Genomic DNA, 21,250 nt, shown 5'->3' on the forward strand with positions numbered 1-21,250 from the left:
TCTTTTTTTTTTTTTAAGATTTTATTTATTTATTTGACAGAGAGAGAGCACAAGCAGGTGGGGCAGTAGGCAGAGGGAGAGGGAGAAGCAGGCTCCCCGCTGAGCAGGGAGCCCGACGTGGGGCTCGATCCCTGGACCCCGGAATCATGACCTGAGCCAAAAGCAGATGCTTAACCGACTGAACCACCCAGGCGTGGCTCACAAAACAAGTCTTAAGAAATTAAAGAAGATCAAAATCATATCAGGTACCTTTTCTGACCACAGTGGCATGAAACTAGAAATCAATAGTAGGAGGAAAATTGGAAAATTCACAAATATGTGGAAATTAAACAGCACACTCCTGATCAACAGATGGCTCAAAGAAAATCAAAAGGGAAATTTAGAAATTCTTGAAATAGATGAAAATGGAAATACAATGTACTAAAACATATGGGATGCAGCCAAAGCAGTTTTATGAGGAAAGTTTGCAGCAATAAATACGGACATTAAGAAAAAGGAAAGATCTTGAATAAATAACCTAAATTTATATCTCAAGGAATTAGAAAACAACAAACTAAGCACAAAAATAGTGGAAGGAAGGAAATAATAAAGATTAGGCCAAAAATAAATGAAATAGAGCAGAGAGAACAATAGAAAAACAATGGGAAAAATTAATTAAACTAATTGTTGGGGTTTTTTTTAAAGATACACCACATTGACAAAACTTTAGGCAGATTAACCAAGAAAAAAAAAGAAGACTCAAATAAAACTATAAATGAAAGAGGAGACATTATAACTGATGGCACAGAGATACAAAGGATCATAAGAGACTACCATGAACAATCATATGCCAACAAATTGGATAACTAGAAGAAATGGATAAATTCCTGGAAACATAGAACCTATCAAGACAGAATCAGGAAGAAACAGAAAATCTGAACAGACCAATAACAAGGAGATTGAATCACTAATCCAAAACCTCCCAGGAAAGAAAAGCCCAGGACCAGATGGCTTAATGGATGAATACTACCAAAATTTAAAGCAGAATTAATGCCAATCATTCTCAAACTCCTCCAAAAAATTAAAGAGGAGGAAACACTTCCAAACTCATTTTATAAATCCAACATTACCCTCATACCAAAGACAGGCCAATCACCCTGATGAACATAGATGTAAAAACTCTCGACAGAATGCTAGCAAACCAAATTCAACAGCAAATTAAAAGGATCATACACCATGATCAAGTGGGATTTATCCCTGGGATGCAAAGATGGTTCGATATAGGCAAATCAATAAATGTGATATACCACATTGACAGAATGAAGGATGAAAAAATCATATGATTATCTCAATAATGTGGAAGAAGCAAAATTTGATACCCTTTTCGTGATAAACACTCCCAACAAATTGGGTATAGGACGAATGTATTTTGACAGAATAAAGGCCATATATTGACAAGCCCACAGATAATTAAAATCAATTATACTCAGCGGTGAAAAGCTGAAAGTTTCTCCTCTAAAATCAGGAACAAGGTGGGGTGCTCACTCTCCCCACTTCTGTTGAACACAGTACTAGAGGTCCTAGGCTGGGCATTTAGGCAAGAAAAAGGAATAAAAGGCATTCAAATCAGAAAAAGAGAAGTAAAATTATCCCTGTTTACAGATGGTATGATCTTATATAGAGAAACCCTAAAGACTACATCAAAACACTGTTAGAATAATGAATGCATTAAAGTTGCAGTGCTCTGTGGGTGGTCTTCCTGGTCAGGCAGAGCTGCCGGCTGAGCTCCACAGTTGCATGGGGCTGGGGGTTGGCTTCCTGCCCAGGTAAGGCCCGGAAGCTTTTTATGGTGGCATGACCCAGGAAGTTGGACCTGCCACTCTTACATGTGTCCTGTTGCCCAAGTTGGTCATATGGTTACATCTAGCTGTAAGAGAGCTTGGGGATATAGTCTCTGGTCAGGCAGCCATGGACCCAGCTCACATCTGAGGATTTAATAGGAAAGAAGAGGAAAACAGAGCAGATAATTAGGGTCTTCTATTTTATTATTACTATTATTACTTAAGTCATATGTTCTTTCCTACTTTTATTCCATTTCATAATAAAATGAATACAAAAGTAATGAAGGGGAGGTAGCAAGAGTGGAGTACTATCTTAAGGTATTTGAGAAGGGTGAGGACCAGAGAAATGGAGGATGGGTTTCTTTTTTTTTTTTTTTTTTCTTTTCCTTTTAATTTGCTTTTTGGTTTAAATTAGGAAATATCTCTATGGGGCTAGAGCAATTTGGTGAACATTCCAGAAAAGGCAGTCAGGCTCTAGTCCTGGGAGATCACAGGGAGAAGGAGGAAGAGCCTAGGGAAAGAGAGGAGGAACGAAGGGTGTTTTCTGAGCCAGGAGCACCGGGGACCCTGTGAAGGCAAAGGTGACACCTGGCATAGCTGTGTGTCACTCTGACACCTCCACACCCACCCCACCAGCTCCTCACCAGTAGTAGTATCAGGAGCTTGTCTGTTGTATCCTCCTTCCCTGCCCCCCACCCCTACCCCCAATTTAGTGCTAAGGGCAATTCTAAGGGAAGGTAAGCTTGTAATTCTGAGGGAGCCAAGGTTAATGCTGACATATTTATGAGAAATTTGATAGCCAGAGACTGAGGTTGTGTGATGTCATTTTACAGTTGTTTTACATCTAACTTGCTGATTTTCTTATTTTAGATTTAAAGGTACGATTGAGGAACTCAGTAATGAGATTTTATCTGCACGGAATTGGTTGCAACAGGAACAAGAACGGATAGAGAAAGAACTTTTACAGAAAATCGATCAGCTTTCCTTGGTTGTTAAGGAAAACAGTGTAGGTATTGATGTACAGCATAATATAGTAAAGTTATTTGGCGGGGGCCTGCAATGTTTGTGAATAATCCCTAGCAATTTAGCATTGATTGATTTAGCACCACATTAAGCTGCTCAGTTGTTTCTTGCCTTAGAATTTTTCTTTCTCTGTGTTCGTTATAAAGGGAGCACTTGGACTTGTTTTGGTCAACCAAGGCAAAGTAGAAAATTTCAGCACTTTCAGCTAAGATCAGTTTAAGTCAAGACCTTCATGAACCAAATTGTCCACCTGCATTTCTAAGTAGAACTAACTACAAACTTCATCCTAGTTTGGTTGAATTTCATCATCTGGAAAACACAATGTCGACTAGGTTTCTCCGGCTAGGCCCCTCCATCACACTATAACCACAGGATGCGGAGTCACGGGGAAGCATGTCAACAAAATCTACCCTTTTCTTCTCCATTTTTGTTCTCTTTTTACCCCACTCTCCTAGAGAATGAAGGTTTGCAGAACTGCTCAAAAACCATCAGGAAAGCCTTGCATGTAGAGTATTCAAAACCAGTAGGCTCTGAAACTGGTATTTGGCAAGAAAAATTTTTTTTTTTGGTTTGGTGATTTAGCCTGACCATCTTCCTCTCTCTTCTCTTTTCTTGAACTGCTTCCTCCTGTTGGACTTTGATGGAGCAGAAGCATCTGGTCCAGTTTGCATCTCTGACTGCTGTCTCTCAGGGCTGAGCTGCTCTCCATGCAGACTGCATTGTATAACATCAAGAGAGCTAGGTCAGGCAATAGCCCACTTACAGCTCAGTGTTTATAGTCTTGGCCTCCAAAGCTTACACGCAGACACAGATTCCCATAAAAACTAGGCATGTTGGAAAGAAAAGAAAATATTTAATATTTCAAATATTTCTTTAAGCATTCTCCCATATATTATCAGATCTACTGATTGATTTACTTAGATTCATACTACTACATTTGTAGGCTTTGTGTCTTTGGATGAGTGTTTATTTTTACATGTGGGTTGGTTAGTCACTAACAGTAAACCCCAGGATAATGGTAGCTTTAATAAGATAGCATCGTACTTCTCTTTCACAGAAAAGCTGTCTGGGGGTAGGGAATGCAGGGCTGATATGATAGCTTATCAGTCCTCAGCAACCCACAATTCTTCTGGCTCAACTCTCTGCCAGTTCTAGAGAGTGACCCTTGTTCTCATAGTTCAGTTATGACCACTAGCGTTCCAGCCATTACATCTGAATTCCAGGAACAGAAAAAAGACAGAAGGGGCAAAGATAGGTCTCAGCTGCCTTTTAGCTTTTCCTGGAAGCTGCCACACACCCTTCTACTTACATCTCATTGGCCAGAACTTTATCTTTATGGCCACAATAACCTCAGGAGACAGCAGAAAATGTAGTCTTAATTCTGGGTGAGCTTACACCCAGCTGAAAATCGGGGGTCTGTTAAGGAAACGGGAGAGTGGATGTTTGAGTGAGCAACAAGCCACCTTTGCTATCCTGTTCCCTGCAGATTGTTGTTAAATGATACTATGACAATGCAGGTGCAGGACAGACTTTCTTTTTGGAATAACCAGGTGCAATTCTTTTCACGATCTCAGGGAGCCAGTGAAAGGGACATGGAGAAGAAGCTCAGCCAGATGTCAGCCAGACTTGACAAAATAGAAGAGAGTCAGAAGAAGAATATGGAAGTGCAGAGAACAAAACAAGAAGAGGAGAAAGTGCATGGGCGCATCAGCAAGTTGGAGTTACAGATGAATGAGGACATGAAGGAAATGAAAGCAGAAGTTGACGCTGGTAGGCCAAAAAGCAGATGACTCTCATGGGTTTTCTTTTCTTTTCTTTTCTTTTTAATTGTTAGTCTTTATTTAAAAAAAACATTTTTTTTTAAAGATTTTATTTATTTATTTGACAGAGACAGAGACAGCGAGAGCAGGAACCACAAGCAGGGGGAGTGGGAGAGGAAGAAGCAGGGAGCCCAATGCGGGGCTCCATCCCAGGACCCTGGGATCATGACCTGAGCCGAAGGCAGACATTTAACGCCTGAGCCACGCAGGCGCCCTTAAATGTTTTTTATTTAAATTCAATTAATTAACATATAATGTGTTATTAGTTTCAGAGGTAGGGGTCAGTGATTCATCAGTCTTATATAACTAACCCAGTGCTCATTACATCACATGCCCTCCTTAATGCCCATCATCCATTTACCCCATCCCTCCACCCCCATCCCCTGCAGCAACCCTCAGTTTATTTCCTATGATTAAGAGTCTTTTTTGGTTTGTCTCCCTTTCTGATTTTGTCTTGTTTTATTTTTTCCTCTCTTCCTATGTTCATCTGTTTTGAGATGAGCGAGATCATAACGGTGAGATCCACATATCAGTGAGAGCATATGGTAATTGCCTCTCTCTGATTGACTTATTTCACTTAGCATAATACCCTCTAGTTCCATCCATATTGTTGCAAATGGCAAAATTTCATTTTTTGATGGCTGCATAATATTCCATTATATATATATATATACCATATCTTCTTTATCCATTCATCTGTCGATGGACATCTGGGCTCTTTTCATAGTTTGGCTGTTGTGGACATTGCTGCTATAAACATTGGGGTGCAGGTGGCCCTTTGGATCACTACATTTGTATCTTTGGGGTAAATATCCAGTAGTGTAATTGCTGGGTTGTAGGGTAGCTCTATTTTCAACTTTTTGAGGAACCTCCATACTGTTTTCCAGAGTGGCTGTACCAGCTTGCATTCCCACCAACAGTGTAAAGGTTCCCCTTTCTCTGCATCCTTGCCAACTTCTGTCATTTCCTGCCTTGTTAATTTTAGCCATTCTGACTGGTGTGAGGTATCTCATTGAGGTTTTGATTTGTATTTCCCTGATGCCAGGTGATGTTGAGCATTTTTTCTTGTGACTATGGCCATTTGTATGTCCTCTTTGGAGAAATGTCTGTTCATGTCTTCTGCCCATTTCTTGATTGTTCTTACCAAGTTTGATAAGTTCTTTATAGATTTTGGATACTAGCCCTTTATCTGATAAGACATTTGCAAATATCGTCTCTGTTGGTTGTCTTTTGGTTTTGTCGACTGTTTTCTTTGCTGTGCAAAACTTTTTATCTTGAAAAAGTCCCAATAGCTCATTTTTGCTTTTGTTTCCCTTGCCTTTGGAGACGTGTCTAGCAAGAAGTTGCTGCGGCTGAGGTCACAGAGGTTGCTGCCTGTGTTCTCTAGGATTTTGATGGATTCCTGTCTCACAGTTAGGTCTTTCATGCATTTTGAGTCTATTTTTGTGTATGGTGTAAGAAAATGGTCCAGTTTCATTCTTCTGTATGTGGCTGTCCAATTTTCCCAACACCATTTGTTGAAGAGACTGTCTTTTTTCCACTGGGTATTCTTTCCTGCTTTGTCAAAGATTAGTTGACCATAGATTTGAGGGTCCATTTCTGGGTTCTCTATTCTGTTCTGTTGATCTCTGTGTCTGTTTTTGTGCCAGTACCATACTGTCTTGATGATTACAGCTTTGTAATACAGCTTGAAGTCTGGAATTGTGATGCCACCAGTTTTTTTTTTTTTTTAAACATTCCTTTGGCTATTTGGGATCTTTTTTGGTTCCATACAAATTTTAGGATTATTTGTTCCAGCTCTGAAAAAAATTGATGGTATTTTGGTAGGGATTGCATTGAATGTATAGATTGCTCTAGGTAACATAGACATTTTAACAATATTTGTTCTTCCAGTCCATGAGCATGGAACGTTTTTCCATTTCTTTGTGGTCTTCCTCAATTTCTTTCATGAGTGTTCTATAGTTTTCTGAGTACAGATCCTTTGTCTCTTTGGTTAGGCTTATTCCTAGGTATCTTAGGGTTTTTGGTGCAATTGTAAATGGGATCAACTCCTTAATTTCTTTCTTCTGTCTCATTGTTAATGTATAGAAATGCGACTGATTTCTGTGCATTGATTTTATATTCTGCCACTTTGCTGAATTCCTGTATGAGTTCTAGCAATTTTGGGGTGGAGTCTTTTGCGTTTTCCAGATAGAGTATCATGTCATCTGCAGAGAGTGAGAGTTTGACTTCTTTGCCAATTTGGACGCCTTTTATTTCTTTCTGTTGTCTGATTGCTGAGGCTAGGACTTCTAGTACTATGTTGAACAACAGTGGTGAGAGTGGACATCCCTGTTGTGTTCCTGACCTTAGAGGAAAAGCTCTCAGTTTTTTCCCATTGAGAATGATATTTACTGTGGGCTTTTTGTAGATGGCTTTTATGATATTGAGGTATATACCCCTCTATCCCTACACTGTGAAGAGTTTTAATCAAGAAAGGATGCTATACTTTGTCAAATGCTTTTTCTACGTCTTTTGAGAAGATCATATGGTTCTTATCCTTTCTTTTATTTATGTAGTGTATCACATTGATTGATTTGTGGATGTTGCCTTGCAGCCCAGGAATAAATCCCACTTAGTTGTGGTGAATGATATTTTTAATGTACTGTTGGATCCTATTGGCTAGTATCTTGGTGAGAAATTTTACATCCATGTTCATCAGGGATATTGGTCTGTAATTCTTTTTTGTTTGTTTGTTTAAAGATTTTATTTATTTATTTGACAGAGAGAGAGACCATGAGAGAGGGAATACAAGCAGGGGGAGTGGGAGAGGGAGAAGCAGTTCTCCCGCTGAGCAGGGAGCCCGATGTAGGGCTCAATCCCAGGACCCTGGGATCATGACCAGAGCCAAAGGCAGATGCTCAACGACTGAGCCACCCAGGTGCCCCTGTAATTCTCCTTTTGGTGGGGTCTTTGTCTGGTTTCATTTGTTTCCGTGAATTTTTTAAATTCTTCTTTGTCTGGTTTTGGGATCAAGGTAATAATGCTGACCTCATAGACAGAGTTTGGAAGTTTTCCTTCCATTTCTATTTTTTGAAACAGCTTCAGAAGAATAGGTATTAATTCTTCTTTAAATGTTTAGTAGAATTCCCCTGGGAAGCCATCCGACCCTGGATTCTTATTTGTTGGGAGATTTTTGATTACTGCTTCAATTTGCTTGCTGGTTATGGGTCTGTTCAGGTTTTGCTCCAGTTTACCTTCTGCCCTCCCCCACCTCTTTCCTCTTCTTCTGTGATTCTAATTATTCTAATATTATTTCACTTTATGGTATCATTTATCTCTCAAATTATCCCCTCGTGATCCAGTAGTTGTTTATCTCTCTTTTTCTCAGCTTCTTTATTCTCCATCATTTGGTCTTCTGTATCACTAATTCTCTCTTCTGCCTCATTTATCCTAGCAGTTAGAGCCTCCATTTTTTATTGCATCTCTTTAATAGCCTTTTTTCAACTTGATTAGATTTCAGTTCTTTTATTTCCCCAGAAAGGGATTCTCTGGTGTCTTCTGTGCTTTTTTCAAGGCCAGCTAGTATCTTTATAATTGTTATTCTGAACTCTAGTTCCGACATCTTACTAATGTCTGTATTGATTAGGTCCCTGGCAGTCAGTACTGCCTCTTGTTCTTTTTTGGGGGGGTGAGTTTTCCATCTTGTCATTCTGTCCAGAGAAGAATAGATGAACGAGAGAACAAAATACTAAAATGGCAACAACGACCCCAGAGAAATATATGCTAAACAAATCAGAAGAGACCTGAAACCAAAAAGAAAAAAATTTTTTTAAAAGAATATAATCAGACAGGTGAACAGAGCAGAGCAATATACTAGATCCTGTGTGTATTTTGATCTGTTTGTTAGAAAACTAGATCCCAAAATTGTAAAGAAAGAAAAATTTATATATGTAGAAAAATAAAATTAAATACAATGAAAGGATATAATGTAACTGTAAAAATGAAAGTTAAAAGACCAAAACAAACCAAAAGGGAAAAAGAAAAAGAAGGTATATAAGCAGACAGGTGAACAGAAGAGAGCACTATACCATATCCTGAGTATATTTTGGTCAGTTTATTAGAATAAACTACATCCCAAACTTGAAAAGAAAGAAGAACTTATATACATACAAAAATAAGATTAAATACATTGAAAGGATAGAATGTAACTGTAAAGATGAAAATTCAAAAAGACTTTAACAACAACAAAAAAAAAAGTAAAAAAAGAGAGAGAGAATATGATCAGACAGTGAAGAGAGAGCCATACACTAGATTCTGGGTGTATTTTGGTCTGTTTGTTAGAAGAAACTGCATCCCAAAATTGTAAAGAAAGAAAAACTTATATATATACAAAAATAAAATTAAATACAATGAAAGGATAAAATGTAACTGTAAAAATGAAAATTAAAAAAGGTTAAAAAAATGAGTTGATAAAATAAGAAATTGGTTGGGATGCCTGGGTGTCTCAGTCAGTTTAGTGTCTGCCTTTGGCTCAGGTCATGATCCCAGGGTCCTGGGATCGAGTCCTGCATTGGGCTCCTTGCTCAGCGGGAAGCCTGTTTCTCCCTCTGCCTGCCACCTCCCCTGTTTGTGCTTGCTCTCTCTCTCTGGCAAATAAATAAATAAATAAATAAATAAATAAATAAATAAATAAATAAATAAATAAATAAATAAAATCTTAAAAAAATAAGAAATTGGTTGAAAAAGGAAAGAGGAAAAAAATTAAAATTGAAAGACTAGAGAATCATGGGGAGAAAAATAATGAATTCTATATACTATATTCCCACAGCACTGGAGTTTTGCAGTTCTCTATGACCAGTAAACTTGGTTTTAGCCAGATGTTCTTGCTGATCTTCTGGGGGAGGGGCCTGCTATGCTGAATCTCAGGTGTCTTTGCCCGGGGTGGAATTGTACCGCCCTTGCCAGGGGCTGGGCTAAGTAATCTGCTCCTGTTTAGTCTCTATGGCTTTTGCTCTCTGAAGGCTTTCTGTGCAGCTTTAGAGAATGAGAATGAAAATGGCGGCCTCCAATCTCCAGCCCTGTAAATGGAAGCTCAGGGCCCCACTCCTCAGTGTGCCCGCAGGGAAAAACAGTCGATCACTCCTGTCTCCCTGGTCTCCATCTGCTGTCTGTGCTCCCCCAGCCTGTGACTGAGCCTTTCTATCTCAGGCACATGACCCCATTTCAGTCTCTGAACCCTGCAAACCCCTGTGGCATGCACCCATGCCGCTTCTCCCAGTGAAGGAAGAGGGGTCTCACCTCTGTTCACTACTTCCTGGGTCCCTGCTCGGGGAGCAGTCGCCCAACTGTGCCACGGTTCATGGTTTATGGCAACCCTGAGCTGAGAGCCCACTCCTGGGCTCACTGATTGCAGCCGGCTTCCCTGCTCTGATGCCTGGGAGCTCTGCCGCACTCAGGCACCCCTGTTCTTTCTGTGACCCCAGGGATCCTGAGACCACACTGTCCCACCTAGGATTCCACCCCGCTTCCCCACCTGAGCGCCTTTCAGGCAGGGACATCCCTCACCAGAGCAGACTTCTAAAAGTTCCGTTTTTGTGCCCCGCTGCTCTATCGCTTGCTGGTAGCTGGCTGATGGAGGCTCCCTCCCCCCGCCGTCTATCTTCCCATATGTTGCCTTGGATTCACTTCTCCACGCCTCCTACCTTGCAGAAAGTGGTCACTTTTCTATTTGTAGAGTTGCAGGTATTCTTTTCTTAGCTCTCTGGTTGAGTTTGCAGGTGTTCAGAATGTTTTGATAGCTAGCTAGCTGAATTCCTGTGACCAGACGAAACTACGGTCTCCTACTCCTCCACCATCTTGGACTCCCGCTCATGGGCTATTTTCAGTGGGATCTGAAAACCAATTAATGAGCATCCCCCTGCAACTACCTGTGAACCCGGCTAACAGTAATCACAGTGAAATGTCCTTAGGTGATTTTCTAAGTAGCTGTACTGTATTGAACTAAAGTGTTGTTTCAATTCCAAGTACATGGAAAGCCATCACGAGAGACGGGCACACAAACGAAATTTGCTCAGTTTGCAACTGATGTGCACTTTCTTTAGTGCCATCTGTGGGTTCGTTAATGTTCATAGCCACAATCAGTATGCCTCAGAAATGAACCTCTATCTTGGAGCGGCTTTTGAAGGCTTATTTTATACCTCGGGCAGTATGCTACCATGGTAGCAAACGATTTTCCTCCTCTCAGAAGTCAACAAGGCCCATTAATTCACATTTGTTTAGAAGAAAGTGGTAAAGCTGATTTCCAGGTCTCAAGTACTGTTGCATATAAAGGAAGGGTTAGATAGACTTACACTGTGAGCTTAGGAATACAGTCCTGGACCCAGTATGTGGAAGTTACGTGAAGACAGAGTCTAATTCAACATGAGGCAGGAGTATCCTCAGGTAACAGGTCCTAAAAAGACACTGGTGGCTTTGTGAGCCTGAGAACTCTTTGTGACTGAACGTATTCAAGTGGAGGCTGGTTGGTTATGGTCGGGAAAGACAAGACAGTCTTACAGTGTGACGAGGGGCACTGCATTATCTCCTAGCTCCTTCCAGTTCTGTGATTCCATAATTTTCTTCTGCAGAATCTACTTTGGCCAACATGGAAATAAAAGTAGTTTGTTATCCCAAGAATAGTTTTGTTGTCACTACCAAAAGTTTATTATTTTATTTAAGTAGAAGTCACAGGGGTGCCTGGGTGGCTCAGTCGGTTAAACGTCTGCCTTCGGCTCAGGTCATGATCTCGGAGTCCTGGGATCAAGTCCCGCATTGGGCTCCCTGCTCAGCGGGGAGCCTGCTTCTCCCTCTGCCTGCCGCTCCCCCTGCTTGTGCACTCTTTTTCTCTGACAAATGACTAAATGAAATCTTAAAAAAAAAAATAAGTAGAAGTCACAGTTAAATTTATGCATTGAAGAACTTGTGAAGATAAAAATGAATTTTCTTTCTTTGTCTTTGGGGCTATTAGAATATGGTATGTGAATATTTCATCAGTGTTTAACTTTGCATCATTCCCTGGGGCAGTTTATTCCCTTCTATTCAACATGCCATTGAGGTGGTAATATTCAGTACCTAATAGAAGGACATATGAGCTTTTTAAAAATAAAAAGATTTACTTTTTCTTATTCTAAAAACAATGTATTTCTTAATGGAAAATAAGAAAGCACAAAATATTTTTTAAATCCTCATAACTTCTTTCACCCAGAAGTCATCTTTATATATATCATTTTATACATATATGTGCTTTTTCGAATGAAAGCTCATGCCATACATGCTGATTTGTCACCTACTCTTTTACATGTTGTATCTTTCTATTCAATAAGACCGTTATTTTTAATAAGTAATATTTATTCCTTATATGACATGAATTGCCAATAGAGAAAATTTTCTGAGAGAAAATTCTTTTTTCCCCCTAAAGATTTATTTATTTATTTTTAAAGAGAGAGAGAGAGAGAGAGTGTGAGAGCATGAGTGGGAGGGGCAGAGGGAGAGACTCTAGAGCAGACTTTGTGCTGAACACGGAGCCCAAGGCTGGTCTTGATCCCATGACCCTGAGATCATGACCTGAGCTGAAATCCAAAGTTGGACACTCAGCCAACCAAGTGAGCTACCCAGATGCCCCTGAGAGAAAATTCTAAATTTACTAATGAAGATGAGATCTTTTAAACATGTATTTTAAAAACCCATAGAAATACAGAATAGGAAATGCTTTTTTGATGGGGAATTTTTTCTTTTGTTTTGCTTTTTATTTTGAAGTTATTTCAAGTTTAGAAAAACTGTAAGAATAGTCCAAAAATGCTGTACATCTTTCATAGAGACTAACCAATTGTTAACATTTTGGAAATTTTATCTCATTGTGTGAAATTAATCTCATTGTGTGATGGGAGTGTGTGTGTGTGTGTGTGTGTGTGTGTGTGTGTGTGTAAGTATAGTTTTTTTCTCTAAGTCATTTGGGAATAAGTTGCAGAAGTCATGATGCCTTTTTACTCCTTTATTATTTCAATCAATATACCCTAAGGACAGGGACATTCTCTTAAATAAGTATAGTCCAATGAAATATTAATGAAATTTTTTTCAATATTCAATTTTCATTTTCACCATTATTTCCATTATAGCAGACCTTCCCTGGTCTAGGTTCTATTCCAGAATCATACAGCATAGTTAGTTATCATGTTTCTTTATTTAGTGTCTTTTAGTATGGAGCAGTTCCTTGGTGATGTTATGTCATTAAAGAATACAGGCCAGTATTTTGTGGAATTTCAGTTTGGGTCTGTTTGCTTCCTCTTAATTAGATTCAGGTTGTGCATTTTGGACAGAAATGCCACAGAAGCGGTGTGTCCCTCACGTGTCAGGGAACCTTATCAGGGGTATGTGATGTTGGTTTCTCCTGGTATTGGTGACGTTACGTCCAATCCCTTGGTTAAAGTGGTATCTGCCAGATTTCTCCATTGTGATAGTTCCCTTCTCCCTTTGTAATTAGAAAGTAATCTATAGGGAGATACTATAAAACTGTGTAACTATCCTGTTCCCTCTCAAACTTTTACTCTAGTAGTTTTAGCATCTATTGATAATTTTTGCCCAAATCAACTGTTACTATATGCTGTAGAATTTGACACAGCATTGTTTTTTAATATTAACTCTTGTGAAATTTACCTCTTCTTAAAGGATTTACAGCCATCTATGAAAGCATAGGATCCCTCAGGCAAGTTCTTGAAGCCAAGATGAAGCTGGACAAGGACCAGCTGCAAAAGCAAATCCAGCAGATGCAGAAGCCAGAGGCTCCCATGTGAAGGGAGCTGGGACAAGGACCTCACAAGTGGTTTTGCCAGTGGGCCGAGAACTGGATACCTCCTTAGCTAGGCTGTCACCGCATTCAGGAGTGTTCTATTCATGGCGTGCATGTGCCAAGCAATGTGTTTTCATGGGTCTGAATGTTTACCTTGAGTCTCAAAAACACTTTCTTTAAAAGTATTAAGTACAATTTTTACCACTCTATTCCATTTCTCTAAATTCGATGGAATATCCTCCCTGCCCCTAGATTTGGAAAAGCTTTTATCCCCTTCATTTTATGAATGAAAAGACTTAACGACTTTCCTTCAATGCTTGACGCTCTAGCCAAGACTTTACTATTTTGAAAAATGTCATGGTGATTTTTTTTTTAATTAAGAAACTAATGAATTGTCACAGGAATGTGTTGCTCCTCACCCTAAATTAAGAGAATGTCCTGGTAGATTAGAATTCAACCTTTTAGTCCATATTTGGATTTTATTATTGTTATCTGTGCATTTCTTAGATGGTTATCTTGTAAATCTTCTGTCTTTTGTAGGGAGAAGGGATTTAACTTTTGGAAAACCACCCCCTGCCACCATTTATGTAATGAAAATAGCTTGAAGATTGATAACTTCCATATATATTGCAAATTAAAATGGAAACTTAAAACAGTTATCTAGATAATGCAAGGCACCATATCCACATCGACCACCTACTTATACCAGGTTTTAATATTGAAAACTTTTTTCAATTATCCACAGCCTGTATAGTGATAGCCATATATTTAATAATGGAATGGTGGTTAATAGTCTGTTTATTGCACAATTAATTGTTTGTTAATTATAATAGGATGTGAGAATTTTTCAGGCTTTATGATCTCCTCTCTAAATGTTTCCAAAATTGGCACAAAGTGCTAAGGTTTATATACACTTATTGTAACTGTATTCTTGTGCCTTGGTTTTACCATGTCAATGCACTGTATTCTCTAAAAGTTTTACGGACAAAATAGAAGGCATGATAATACATCAGAATTATGATGTAAAAATGGGATCCTATGTAATTTTTAAATGTTTAAAAATTTTATCACTGTTAAGACATTAATCATTCAGTAGTATTAATGAAATAGAAATTCATACTTTTGTATGGACAGAGAATCAAATTGATATTGCATTTATAACACTGTCAAGAAACTTTCATTTTGAGCAGCTTTGTAGATGATGGGTGTTTTCTTTTCAATCGCCATATTTGATTAGTCATTGAAAATTGGCACCAGTGAAATTGTTCACCTGTGTTCGTACAAACCAATGGTGAGACGCACACTGTTCTAAACTGTGAGGGTGCCCAGGAAAAGGAAAACAATTCTTTAAAATTTTTTTAAAAATTGTTTTTTGTTTGCCAAGGACTCAGGAAAATTAAAACATTTTCTATTTTTAGGATAAATCATAAATGAAATATGTAACTGGCTATTACTGTTTACCCATATAAAATATGCTGCTAAAGTTCATAGTATATTACCTTCAATGGCTGGACAAAAATTCTTTAAAAATTTGGACCTGAGAAATCATATAAGGAATGTGTCATCCAACACGTAGTTCCTTAATTTTGTCACAAATCTTTGCATCAGTATGTAGGAAGATGATTTCCACTTAACAATGAAAAAACAAAGGTGAATGCTCTTTTGCAATCAGAAAGTGAATTTCTTTTTTGTGATAGAGTAAGCACATCTAGGACAGTTTTCCCGGCTGAAGCACAAGCCACAGCACAGAGAGCTACGCCCCCTCCAGCGTCTCTCCTCTGTGGCCTCTGGAGGAGGAAGAGTCCGCACATGGGACACGTGGGGAGAGGGGGAGCCAGGGGGCCAGCTGGACTCAGGTTGAGGGCTGACATGAGCAGGTGACGGCTGGCTGTCCGCTGAAATTGCTCAGGTGCTTCCAATGCTGCCAACCTCGTGTCATGAGCTCCAGCAAGGGTTCTCCACCCTGGCAACATGCTGGAATCGCCCAGGGCGTTCAAAAAGCTACTGATGCCTGGGCTGCGCCCTAGGCCAGCCGAGCCAGAACCTCTGGGAGGTGGGACCCAGGCATCCGTAGGCATTGAAAGCGCCCGGGCGATTCAGAGGCCACTCAGGTTGGAAGCCACTGAGCCACAGCGCACTCTTATGACCAAAGTCTAAATGAGGATCAGCTTCCGTGTTCTTTCCTTTACCAGAAATTTGCAATAAAAGAATAAAATTTCCAAATAAACATGGTGTATGATTTTTAAATTTAAAAGTATTTTGGTGTGAGGCCACCTACTGGGAACTGGAAAGTCACAGGCAGCTGCTCCGCTTGGGGGTCTCCGAGGCCGCCGTGCCTTCTCGTGTCTGGACTCACGCCAGCTGGTGGTTGCTAGTGTGTGTTGTGTGCCTGTGCTGTGGACTTGGAGGTGTGTGTTCACTCATTCATGGCAGCAGCAAGGGCTGTTCGCTTTCCCGTTTCACAGATGAGAAAAATGGGATCCATGATTCACACCAGGCAGACTGCTTCCACAGTCTGGGCACCTACCCGGTATGCCGCTATCCTACCTCTCAAGATACATCCTTGCTTCCCACGTAACTGACTCGCCAGGCCACCACCTGCAGCCCCATCTCTACAGGACCTTACAGCTCCACCATCGGAGTCCCTTTGCTTTTTAATGTCCCAGTTCCAAACACCTACGAGGGATATCTCAGTAGCTTCACCTGAGTCAGAGGTCTTCCTCTGGTTTATTGGTGGAGGCGAAGGAGGTGGGGCCAGTTGGTGCCACAGGACTGAGGGGTCCCAGGCATTTCAAGCCCTGTGCTTGGTCTGTCCTATGCAGTGGACTGCGGTTCTGTGCACTGGGAGAGGAGTTACGTTGGGTGATTGCAGAGCAGAACAGAACGATTCCCTCTAAACCATGCTTATCCCACTTGGCTCTCGGCCTGAAAAAAACCCGCACACCACTCATGACATCCTAGAAACTCAATGGTAACTAGATGGAGTTCTTCTGTCACTGTCCTCTTCTAGCTGTGTGACCTCGGGCAGTTCTCCTAACCTTTCTGAATCTCGGTTTTCTCATCTGCACAATGGAAGTTATAATTGTTTAAAAGAGGCAGCTAGGTTACAATTTTTGAAATGCTGAAGTACTTAATACAATATTGGGTATTAGGTGGTCAAATACGGGGTATGGGAGGGGAGCTATTGGTGGTGTAACATGGCAATGTATATGGGGGGATCCATGTTTTGGTTCAAAGCATCCCATTACCTGCTGGGGTCATTTAGGGGAAGTGACTCTATCCTCCAAAGAAAGTGGTATCCTAGCCTGAGACACAGAAGAGCAGTAGAGCCTGGATGAAAAGATAAGTGGACAGGACCAGAATGGGGACAGTCCCTGAATGTGGGGAAGCTCTGGGAAGATCCTCAGGCTAGTCAGGCTCATTCCTGGAGCAGGTGTGGCTTCCCAGGACTAAGCCTGGAATGAGGTGCATCCAGTGAGGGGCCAGTGTTGAGAAGGCTACGATGGGTGGGATAAGACCCAGAAGGTGGAAGCAATGAATAAGGAAATGTATATACATACAATGAAATAGTATGTGGCCATAACAAGGAAAGAAATTCTGACACGTTATAGCATGGATGAATCTTGAGGACGTTTTGTTTAGTGAAATAAGTCACAAAAAGACAAATGTTGTATGATTCCACTTGTATGAGGTACATAGAAGAGTCAAATTCATAGAAACAGAGTAGCATGATAGTTGCCAGGAGCTTGGGGGTGGGCTGGGGATGGGAGTTAGTATCAAATGGGTACAGAGTTTCAGTTGGAGAAAAGGAAAAAGTTTTGAAGATGGATGGTGGTGATGGTTGCAAACAATGTGAATGTACTTAATGCACATAATGTACTTAATGACACAGAACTATACATTTAAAAATGGTTAGGGATGCCTGGGTGGTGCAGTTGGTTAAGTGTCCAACTCTTGGTTTCGGCTCAGGTTGTGATCTCAGGGTTGTGGGATCGAGCCCTGTGTTGGGCTCTGCGCTCAGCGGGGAGTCTGCTTAAGACTTTCTCTCCCTCTGCCCCTCCCCTCTGTGTGCTCTCTAAGATAAATAAATCTTTTTAAAAAATGGTTAAACTAGGGGCGCCTGGGTGGCTCAGTCAGTTAAACATCTGACTCTTGGTTTCGGCTCAGGTCGTGATCTCAGGGTCATGGGATTGAGCCCTGCGATGGGCTCTACGCTCAGTGGGGAGTCTGCTTAAGACTCCCTCTCCTTCTCCCTCTGCCCCTCCCCCCACTCTCTAAAATAAATAAATCTTTTTTAAAAAAGATATATTTACATTTTACTAGTTTAACCATTTTTATTTTTTAAATTTTTTTTAAAGATTATTTATTTGAGAGAGAGAGAGCAAGCAAGTTGGGGGGACAGGCAGGGGAAGAGGGAGAGAGAGAGAGAAGCAGACTCCCCACTGAACGTGGAGCCTGACACAGGGCTCAATCCCATGACCCTGAGATCACGACCTGAGCCGAAATCAAGAGTCGGATGCCCAACCAACTGAGCCACCTGGGTGCCCCAAAATATACATATGTCTTACAAACAACAAAACAAAACAAAAGAAGTGGATTCCTTAGCCCTCCAGTTGAGCCTTCAGATGAGACTGCACCCTCCTGAGAGATGTTAAAATCAGAGGTACCCAGCTAAGCCATGCCCACATGTCTGACCCACAGAAACTGAGATAATAAGTATTTGTTTTAAATTGCTACATTTTGGGGCAACTTGTTATATGCAGCAATAGGAAACTGATGTACTGGCACTGGGTAATCTTTTTTTTCTTTTTAAAGATTTTTTTATATATTATTTATTTGACAGAGAGAGAGAGCACAAGCAGGAGGAGTGGCAGGCAGTGGGAGAGGGAGAGCCCGACACGGGACTCGATCCCAGGACCCTGGGATCATGACCTGAGCCAAAGGCAGACGCTTAACCGACTGAGCCACCCAGGTGCCCCCAGCACTGGGTAATCTTGACAGAACGATTTTGTGGAAATGTGTATTTCTTGTGCTACAAATGACATGTTCACATATATAATCTCATTTAATACATTTTCTGAGCAGGACATGATCTTAACAACTTATACTGAATGGCATATATACCTTATCCCATTTAATCTTTGTAATTACCCTATTCGGTTTGTACTATTATTTCCATTTTGTGGATGAAGCAGAGAGGGAGAAGTTGTTAACTAATATTACAGTTAACTCTTGACTAACACAGATTTGAACTGCACAGGCCCACTTACATGTGGATTTTTTTTTTATAAATACAGTACTGTAAATGTATTTTCTCTTATGGTTTTCTTAATAAAATTTTCTTTTTTCTAGCTTACTTTGTTGTAAGAATACAATATATAATACATATAATTTACAAAATAGGTGTTAATTGACTATGTTATCAGTAAGGCCTCTGGTCAACAGTAGGCTATTAGTAAAGTTTTGGGGAAGTCAAAAGTTAAACGCAGACTTTCAACTATGTAGGGGAGGTGGGGGAGGGTTATTGGTGCCCCTAATCCCCTGCATTGTTCAAGGGTCAACTGTATATAGAAGTGGGAAATGAAATAAAGCTCACATAGCTAATTATGGAGGAGCAGGGATTTGAATGCAAATCCATATCAAAGTCTAGGCTACCATTTTGCAAGAAAGACAACACCTACTACACATAAGGTGATTTGTTCAATATCTAACAATTATGTGGGATTAGAATACTGTTTAGCTCAGTGGTTCTCAAAGTATGCCCAGACCAGAAGCATTAGCATTACCTGGAGGCTTGTTAGAAATATAAGCTGACAACCCCATGCCAGACTTCCTGAATCAGGTACTCAGATGAGCTCAGCAACTGGCTTTAACATGTCCTGCTGATGATTCTACTGCAGGTTAAATTTGAGAATCACTGATCTAGAACTGCACTGTAATACAGTAGCCCTTAGCCCATTTAAATTTAAATAGAATCAGAATTAAATAAATTTAAGAAATCAGTTCCTCGGTTGCACTAGCCACATTTCAAGTGCTCAAGGGCCACATGTGGTTAGTGGTTATAGCATTGTCCCGTGCAAATGCAGAACATTTCTATTATTGCAGAAAATTCTGACAGCCCTGGCCTCGAGTTCCTGGCTCTTTCAATTGATGGCTCTGTCCAAGTTCTGTACCTTTATCCGTCAGCCTAGAATGAGATTTGGACCTGGAACTTTCCTTCTGTCTCATCCCTACAATCTTGTGTCAGTTGTCCCCGTTAGAGATGATTTCGCAGGTCTTTATAAGGGTTTGTCTTACCTGCTGTTTCTGATCAGTAGATGTTGCTTCGGGGAGCACTGTGTTGAGAAGGATGGGGAGGCGGGTGCCAGACTCAGGGGAAGAGCCACAGAGTGTCAGCCAAGGGGTGGGGCTGTGTGTTGTGTGTTTGCCAGGCTCGTACCAGGACGTTCAAGGCATGTGACTGGCAAAGGGTTGCCGGCCAGGGGACCTCTAGAGTGATTCTGAGGCTCCCTAGTGAGAGGGATCTGTCAGGCCTGGGACTAGGGTGAGGCAAAGTGATGCACTCATCTTGGAAAGTTAAAAGGGACGCCAAAAACTCTGTAATTAAGATAACGCATTAACACAATATTTTTAAGATCAAAATTAATGCAAACAAATTGCATGATGAACAAAATTTCAAAACTTAAAGACCAGATTCAACCATATTGTGCGGAGTTCCATTGTGGAACTGAGGCCAAACAGAAAACTGTGCTCCTATGTACATGTCGCATGTAATTTTAAATTTTTGACATTTTGTACATTGTGGATTTTTCTTTTGTCATTGTTAATACAGATTTTTAGAAATACTGTATTAACATATTATTTGTCTTGATGACAGGATTTTGGCTGCTCCCCTCCTTACATTTAGCATTTGAAGAGAATGCCTCACTCACCTCACCCTAATTGCTGCCCTGCCCAGATGTCTAAAAGTTGGAACTAAATTCAGTGCTCAGTTACTGTAATTAGCTTACCTCCAGAGTGTCTGATTGCTTTAGATGGTCTCTGGTCTGTTTTTATCCCTAATTGCAACGCTTCTTTTAATTTTCAAACTTGTGACTTAATTCTTCCTGGAACTAGTTTGGGACACAAATAAAGATCTGACTCCTCTTTGAGATGAGAGAGGGGAGCACCAATGTTGGGCATCCCTGCCATGCCCTCCCCCCCGGAGATTCGCTGGCCTTTGCTGCCTCCGCGTGGACAGAATAGAAACTCCTAGGGAATCTGTTTCAGTAGGAAGAACCCACAACCATGGAGCGCCTCAGTGGAAAGGCCCTTGGAAGTCACTGACCTCAATCCCCTCATTTTCTGGAACAGAAAACAGAGTGCCAGAGAAGTTAGAAGTGGGATTGGCAGGGGTATAAGTACGGTAGTATGATACACAGGCTGTAACCATAATAGTGATTTAATACCATTTCTGCACGGGCTGGGCCATGGCAGTGCATAAAACAGACCAATATTTTCACTTTTATGGGATTTTAATTCCAGGGTGAGGTGGGGGTGGGGAGAGAAGATGAGCAAGCAAGAAAATACCAAGTATGTCAGATGATGGTAAGAGCTTTGGAGGAAGATACAGCAAGGGCACAGGGTAGGGATTCCCTGGGCCAGGGGTGGGGGAGGGGGGTGAGGAGAGGGGGTACAAATCCAAACAGGATGGTCAGAAAAGGCCTTGCTGAGAAGCAAAGACCTGATAGAAGGAAGAGCCAGGTAGATACTGGTGGAAGAATTTACATCTTATCATTTCT

The 21,250-nt window shown here is 40.7% G+C and overlaps 1 protein-coding gene across 3 annotated transcripts in view; it reads left to right on the forward strand.

Annotated features, from left to right (window-relative positions):
- Positions 1-16,629, forward strand: part of FAM81A (family with sequence similarity 81 member A) — a 127,391-nt gene extending 110,762 nt beyond the window's left edge. For all 3 annotated transcript variants that reach the window (XM_021693802.1, XM_021693801.1, XM_021693803.2), the window contains exons 7-9: positions 2,691-2,826; positions 4,418-4,613; positions 13,349-16,629. In XM_021693802.1, the coding sequence (XP_021549477.1) occupies positions 2,691-2,826; positions 4,418-4,613; positions 13,349-13,473 (457 nt within the window). In that variant the 3' untranslated portion in view covers positions 13,474-16,629. The remainder of the gene's footprint in view (positions 1-2,690; positions 2,827-4,417; positions 4,614-13,348) is intronic.
- The last annotated feature ends 4,621 nt before the right edge of the window (positions 16,630-21,250 follow it).

Source organism: Neomonachus schauinslandi, chromosome 9 (assembly GCF_002201575.2).
Source record: "Neomonachus schauinslandi chromosome 9, ASM220157v2, whole genome shotgun sequence".
NCBI lineage: Eukaryota > Metazoa > Chordata > Mammalia > Carnivora > Phocidae > Neomonachus > Neomonachus schauinslandi.